The sequence below is a fragment of the Gavialis gangeticus genome, unplaced genomic scaffold (genome assembly GCF_001723915.1).
Source record: "Gavialis gangeticus isolate Ggan-Ray unplaced genomic scaffold, GavGan_comp1, whole genome shotgun sequence".
NCBI classification, from domain to species: Eukaryota; Metazoa; Chordata; order Crocodylia; family Gavialidae; genus Gavialis; species Gavialis gangeticus.
This window is the reverse complement of record NW_017729032.1, coordinates 248794881-248802041: the sequence shown is the minus strand read 5'-3', so window position 1 is coordinate 248802041 and position 7161 is coordinate 248794881. Positions and strand designations below refer to the sequence as shown.

The 7161-nt window shown below is 44.7% G+C and overlaps 1 protein-coding gene and 1 non-coding gene across 2 annotated transcripts in view; one reads left to right on the top strand and one right to left on the bottom strand.

The window, feature by feature from the left end:
* Positions 1 to 6511, bottom strand: part of MPZL1 (myelin protein zero like 1) — a 77865-nt gene extending 71354 nt beyond the window's left edge. The window contains exon 1 of the mRNA XM_019523907.1: positions 6407 to 6511. Within this exon, the coding sequence (XP_019379452.1) occupies positions 6407 to 6511 (105 nt within the window). The remainder of the gene's footprint in view (positions 1 to 6406) is intronic.
* Positions 6512 to 7070: 559 nt separating this feature from the next.
* On the top strand, positions 7071 to 7142 carry TRNAP-AGG. The gene has a single exon. It is a non-coding gene; the product is annotated as a tRNA-Pro (tRNA).
* Positions 7143 to 7161: the final 19 nt, after the last annotated feature.

Here is a 7161-nt window from a genome sequence, read left to right as displayed (position 1 = left end):
AGCAAACAGCTGAGCAGCTGAAGTGCTGTCCCAGCAACACAGCTTCCAAAGCATTGGGTGAGATCTGGACATGGTTTTGGTGTTGACTGATATTTCATAGATTTCATAAACACAAGGGCTGGAAGGGACCTCAGAAGATCATCGAGTCCAGCCCCCTGCTCAAAGGGCAGGAACTCAGCAGGGGGCATAGGATCCCAGCAAGATAGGCATCCAAATGTCTCTTGAAGGCATTCAGAGTAGGTGCTTGAACTTCTGCCAGCAGCAGTCTGTTTCAAACTGGGGGTTCTTCCTTATGTCCAGCCTGAAACGGACATATGTAGGCTGCAAAATAATATTTGGTCAGGTTTCATGAAGCAAAAGCCACAGAGGTTTTAAGTGAACTAGTTGGTTCCAATTGGAATTAGTTTGATTATTGCCTAGCACGCTTCAGGGCAAAAACTAGATTGGTTGGGTGTCTTCAGTATTTATTGTTATAAATTAATGTGTTTAGATTTCCTATAAATTTGGAGCTAAGGATAAATTTAAAATGCATGTTTTAGCGATAGTTAACATTGTTATATGTTCTTTTTAACATAAAACTAACTATAGGTTCAACTTAAATTTACTCTTAGTGCAGCTTTTATCTGGGAATATTGATTATGCCCTCTGTAATAATTTCACAGGCAAATTATATTTACAGTGATGTCTTCAGGAACTAGAATGGCTCTAGGGCTTTCTAATCATGCTTTTGTTTCCTAGGATGAAGCTCCCAGATGTGCTATGAGGTGTTTGCAGTGTGAGAAGTTCAGCGTGTTTGTACTTTTCTTAAAGTTGAGCAATCCTAGTAGCATCTCAGTTTTTTCTCCCCCCTTAAGACTGATTACTTTTGCTTTCCTAGTTGACCTGCAAAGCCCATCATTTTTAAGCACATTTTTATCAAACATAGATTCCTTTTGAAGACTTCTTGCAATTATTAAAGCCTGTTGAATGCAGACCTAATCATACTATGCTACTGTATGGTTTGGGGGAAGTCCCAAAAGGCTCATTAGGGTGTTACCTTGCACACTAGAGATAATCACAGTTTTAGTCTCATGTTTACTCTCATCTCTTTCACAGAAGCCTCTATTTCTATATTTTTGAACCATACAGGCGACCCTAGCCATTCTTGGGGGATATGTTCCCGTGATCCCCGCAAATGGCAAAATCCATGAATAGGGCACTGCATTCATGAATGCAGGCTGTGTTCATGGACACAGTGCCCCTGGCAGCTCTGGGGAGGGCGGGGGCACGGCTCTGATGGCGGAAGCCTGATGGTGGCGGTGGGAGCCTGGCAGCAGCAAGCACAGAGCTCCCAAGGAGCTCTGGTAAGTGTTTAAAGTGTATTTGAAACTGCAAATGCTGAACCCACAAACACTGAGGGTTTCCTGTATATCTTAATAAAGGAGACACAAATTTAGCCATATTTTATGGGCTTTCTTTTTCATTACATATGTTCAGAAAGTTAGAAAGTTCCTTCCTGCATGCCAGATCAAAAATGCTTATAATGTAAGACCCTTCACAAGCAATTAAGGGAGCACTGAAAATAAGGATACTGAAAAGAAGCCATGTGTTTTTTCTGCTCCTATAGCTGAAGGTTAATTTGCTATCTCCACATTTCCCATCTGCTATTCAGTGATTCTGCCCATTTCTTCTGGACAGTAACACCAGAAAACTCAGCCTTTTACCTCAGCTTCTGCCACATTTAACCATTCCTTTAAGGGTCTTTCCTGTTTCCCAGAGATCTTTAGTTTTTTTCTCCCTTTTACTAACAGGAGTAGCTGCACCTCATTACAGGGAGGTAACACAGGGGCTGTCAGCCATTCCCACCTCCTCCCCATTTCAGAAATGAAGCTGTAATATCAAACATTTTTGTTATAATTTACTAAAAAAAAAAACACAAAAGAGGAAATTACAAAATTCAATTAAATTTTATTCAAATAATAAATGATATGTCATAAAAATAACACAGCTAAGTGACAAACTAAACATTAAATTAAACATGAACTTAATAACAAATACAAACTTTGTTCACCAAGATTCCAAGACTCAGAAGACAACTCTGCATGCCTTTGCTGCCACAACTTTGATATTGTTTGTGATGGGTCTATATTTTGAGCCACAGAATTTTCAATAGATACGATGGCCAGCAAAGATAGCTTGCTGTTTCCCATGGTTGAATGATCACAAAGATGTTTTTATGAGCTTCAACTTTGAGAAGCTCATTTACCACTCACCACCGATATGGGCTTGGTTAGTAGAATCTTGAGTTCTCCGTGTGCTTGAGAAGTTGTCATGAGAAGTTCATTGTTGTAAATAAATTGTAGAACTTCTTGAGGAGCACTACAACATGTTTGAAGTGGACTTCCTTTCTTTAGTCTAGTTTTCTTTATTTCTTTATGTAGCAGGGCACTAAGGTGCCTGATACTTGAAAAGAACTAGTATGGGCTCAGGTGCTGGTTTCTAGGGGCAACCAGGAGGAGCTAAGGGCCCACACCTGGTGAGTCTGCTGACCGGAAGGGGCAGGGCTGACCACTATAAGACCCTGGCTGGAGGCTGTGAGTGCTCACTTGCTCTGTCTGCTAGCAGATAGGAAAAAGGAGTACTCCCTGAATGTGCAAAAGAGAATAAGGCCTGAATGTACCAGCCACTAGTTACATGGGTGAGAGATGTGGTGGGGTTTGGAGAACGTTTAGTCAGGAGGTTTAGCTTTGTGTTATAGCCCAGGGGCTTGTGTTATTGTTTTTTTTTATTGTTGTTATACTGGAGGACCAGGTGAGGTTACGAGGGGTTGGAGGAGGCCTCATAGGGACTCCACAGTAGCGTGGGGACCCCGGTGCCAGAGAGGGCACAACATTCAGGGGTGCACTGACCCCAGCCCTAAGAAGGGGAGCAGAGGATTGGGAGGAGGCCAGGTAAGGCCGAGGCCACCTGAGCCCTAAGGCAAGAAGCCCCAGAGCGGGCAGTTGTGAGAAGCCCCAAAAAGGGGACAAGCCCAAGAGCACCAGTGAGGCGCAGGCTGCGAGACAAGCCAGAGAGCATCTGTGGGGCATGGAGAAGGAAATCGACCAAACAATGTCTGGTACATCTGCGAGGCTTGGGGCGTGGTACAAAGGTGGTTGGAGCCATGCATAGCCCATAAGGCTGGGGTGCACCGAGTCACCCAAAATAGAACCGAGACCAAGATACATCAGAGCACCATGTCAGAGAGGACAAAAGGCAGCCTCCCTTATACATTGTTAACACCAAAGACCTGGTGGGCGAGATGTGAGTGTGCTTTAGTCCCACATTGGCATGGTAGGAGGCGCTAGGGGAGATCATGGCCACCCCTAGGACCCCGCGCTGTCACATTTTAGATAGCCAAGTTCTTTGGCAAGGTTGATGGTGTTAATGTCAGAACTCCTTCCATATGTCAACGCACAGTATACATCCTACAATGGTTCTTCAATTTTTTTTTGTGAGGGAGTCATGTAATCTTATATAGAAATCCCCAAAGGTTCACATGTTGCAAGTCTGAACCTGAATTCTGAATTAATTGTTTTATTTTCACATGCATAGCTAAATTGATTCTTTTTACGATGAGCGCAAGGGGCTGCTTTAAACACTAGATCAACACCAAGATTTTCAGCTATTTCCTTGGTTGTTGTCTGAACTCCTTTGTACATGACTTCCCTGTAGTTTACAATATAGTCACAACAGGCATTTATCAAGTTTGTGGTTGGCAAAAATTAAAACAAGTGTCCTGGCACTTGTTTGCAAATGTTTGCACACTGTCCCTGGAGCATCCTGGCATATGCTTGCACATATTGGCGTGCCCTTGCAAATGCTCAGCTGCCTCCCTCCCACGGGTGGTGCAGCTCTGGTATGTATTACTATTCAGGAAACAAAGGGAGTTAATGGCTCGTTAATGACTGACTGTTCTTTACTTCACAAGTATTAACAAAATCATCTTCCTTAGCTGTCCAAAGCTGCACCCACCCTCACTTGCCGAGCTGCACTGGGCCCTGAACAGTCACCCACACTGCGCATCTGTAAGACTGGCTCTGCCTGAAATAGTTACATTTGGTTTTGCTTTCATCTTCAACTAACAAACATAGTGCTAGCCCCCTAACATATTAGTCAAGCATCCAGTTTCTTTTTAGCTGGAGAAAAATGTGTGTTGTGTTATATGTGGTGATGTACCACACCACCTGCATCTCTTTTTCAAAAGTCTAGATTTGCCCATAGGGTGAATACTGCGATACTGACTATTCTCAGGTAATCACGAGTGAAGTGTTAGAAGAATAAGTGCTGAAACCGTCTTTGCAAATTGTCTTGGGGAGTGTCCTGAATTCCCCTCTACATTATGCTTATGCACTTTGCTGTGTTATTATTACTATGCTTTCAATAACAAATGAAAGTGGTTCCAGTGTAAGGATTAGATGTGGTACAAACATGCCACAGTCTGAGCTGTGCCCGTAACCATGGAAACAACATGATCAAATATACAAGACCTCATTTTGATCTGAGCTTCTGGAACTGCTTATATAGGGCAGCAGGACCCAGTATTTTTTTTGGGTGGGGGGCAAAAGGAGGGAAATTGATTCATGTTCTTTTGTTTTCTTTATGGTACAGAGAAAAGGCTTGAAATGTGTTTTGGAAATAATATTTCTTCTACTGTAGTCAACTTTCAGGAACAGATTAATACAGTAAACTCAGCAGAGCGAGATAACAGGCAAATGACTATCGTAAGACTGCCTGGAGCCCCTGTTCCAAACCAACTTGCATATCTATCAAGTGTCCTTAATGTTTGGGATGAAAAAAAAAATCATATTTTCTCTTCGAATGGGAGTAATTGTAAGCAAAATAGCACCTCAGGCTTATTAGCACTATTCTCTCCCCCCACTCAAAAAAAAAAAAGACTTAAACCTATTTTTATGCTGCTATCATACTGATAGCCAGATATGCTTAGGTTGGCTGCTGGGCCTAGCATGCATTTCTCCAACTAGATCCAAAGAGCTGCCTAAGAAGCCTCAGGTTTCAGCCTAGAAATGGTCTCGGGAGTGTCAAACCTGGAGTCCACAAGTCACATCTGGCCTGTGGAGCTGCCATCTGGCCTGCAGTGGCTGGAAATTCAGGAGTGGGATGAGCAAGATGAATTTGGCCTGCTGCCAAATTCCAGCGTACAGAGCCCTGTTGGGGACATGTTTCAGCAGGGGGAAGCAATGGCTCCATTAATTCCCATGATTCCATCATGCCGATCTCTCCATCACTGCTGCTCACCCTGCCACTGGAGATGAGTCCAGTAAGGTGCCCTGTGGTCAGGATGCATCCCAGGGGGCCCAAATGAGTTTGAAACCTCTGGTGTGTCTCATTCCAAGTAACAGTGCTTGGAGGCAATGCCATTCAATGCAAACAGTGCAACAGCTCCCTCCCTCAGTGAAGTGCTTCCTATAGCGATGGCAAATCTCTGAACTACACCCCCATTCAAAACACTGTGGTTTCAAAATGAATGCAGTTGTGGTTTTCCCACACAGAGCTCTTTACTGCTGCTCTTTTGATTACTCTTGGCCTAAACCAGGGGTGCTCAACAGATCCAGTCCTTCATCCCATGTCATCTGGCCCACAGGGCTCCCAACTTTGTGGGCTGTGGTCCTACATGCTAGACTGAGTGTGCAGGGACCCCAGATCCTGGCTGGGCAGGAGTGGAATGGGGTCCCTGGAGCCTGATCCAGGAAAAGCAGGGGTGGTGCAGGTTCCCATGGCCTGATCCCAGCACTTGGGGATGGTGTGGGGCCCAGTCCAGCCCACAGTTCAGCCCCCCACCATTCATCTGGCCTTCAGGGACAAGACTGTGAGCACCTAAACCAAAACTTCATGGGCCATGCTAAGTAGATGTCCTTGGTGGAAATCAGAATGTGCTGTCGCTGACCACCTTTGTCACTGGGCATGAAACATGGCCGCCTGCAAGCCAGCCCCAAATCACAGGTGCTGCAGTGATTTAAAAAATCCAAGTGCCTGAACCATGGGAAGGTAAGAGAAGAAACCTGCTTTTAGCTGGAGCTCTGCCTTTCTTTTACTGCTGGATTCAGCAGCTAGATATGGCGGAGATCGATTGTCTTTCTAAGGGTGACAGAGGTACAGGTGCAGATTGAGGGGGACACCTAGAAAAGATCAGCTGCCTCTGAGTATGTAGGGTGAACCTCCACTCCAACCTACCCCAGCTATGGGAAAGAGTTGCCTGGCTGTGGGAACAGAGACCCCACGGTGGGCCAAATTAGGGGGACTCTGCGGTTTTCCTTCACAGGATGGAGTCAGTAGGGACTCACTGGGCCCACAGACTCAACATGGGTTTACCAGACAGCAAAGGACTGGATTCTCCCTGGCAGGATGGGCCCAACTACTCGCATACCCCTGCCCGGGCTTTTTCATCAACCTGATTGGCGCTGGCAAGCTTTTCTTCTTCCTCGTCTTCTTTGTCTTTGTCTTGTCTTCGTTTTGTTTTAATCATAATCATTATTACGATTATTGTCATTATTATTACTATTACTGTCACTATCCTTATCATTATTGTTGTTATTATGTTAATCATTATCATCATCACTATTATTATTGTTGCCATCATTATAACTATTATCATCGTTGTTATTATTACTATTCCTGTCATGGCTATTATCACTGGCAGGCGTGTGATTATCAACAACAGTAATTTGATCGATAGCATTAATATTATGACTACCATTCACAGGATGATTACTAATATTGCTACCTCATAACTATCCTTGTTATTTGTTATCGATGCTATTATCATCATGATTCCTGTACTTTCTCTTTCACTCTAGGGTTTCATTTTACTAAACACCCTTACCGTTTCTTACGATAAATGCTTCTTTCTCATCTCCCTTTCTTTATTGTCGTGGCCCGCACTTCTCCTGCAAGCGGCAGGCTCGCCGGTGTGTGCGGGCCACCGAGAGAAGGCGGCGGAGGAGCAGGGAGGCAGCCGAGGCAGGGAGCCCTGGGCCGCTCGGGCAGACCGTGGAGTTTCCAGGGCGGTAGAGTAAAAGCACTATACAGGTGGCTCGTTGGTCTAGGGGTATGATTCTCGCTTAGGGTGCGAGAGGTCCCGGGTTCAAATCCCGGACGAGCCCAAGGTTTTTTTTTCCTTGC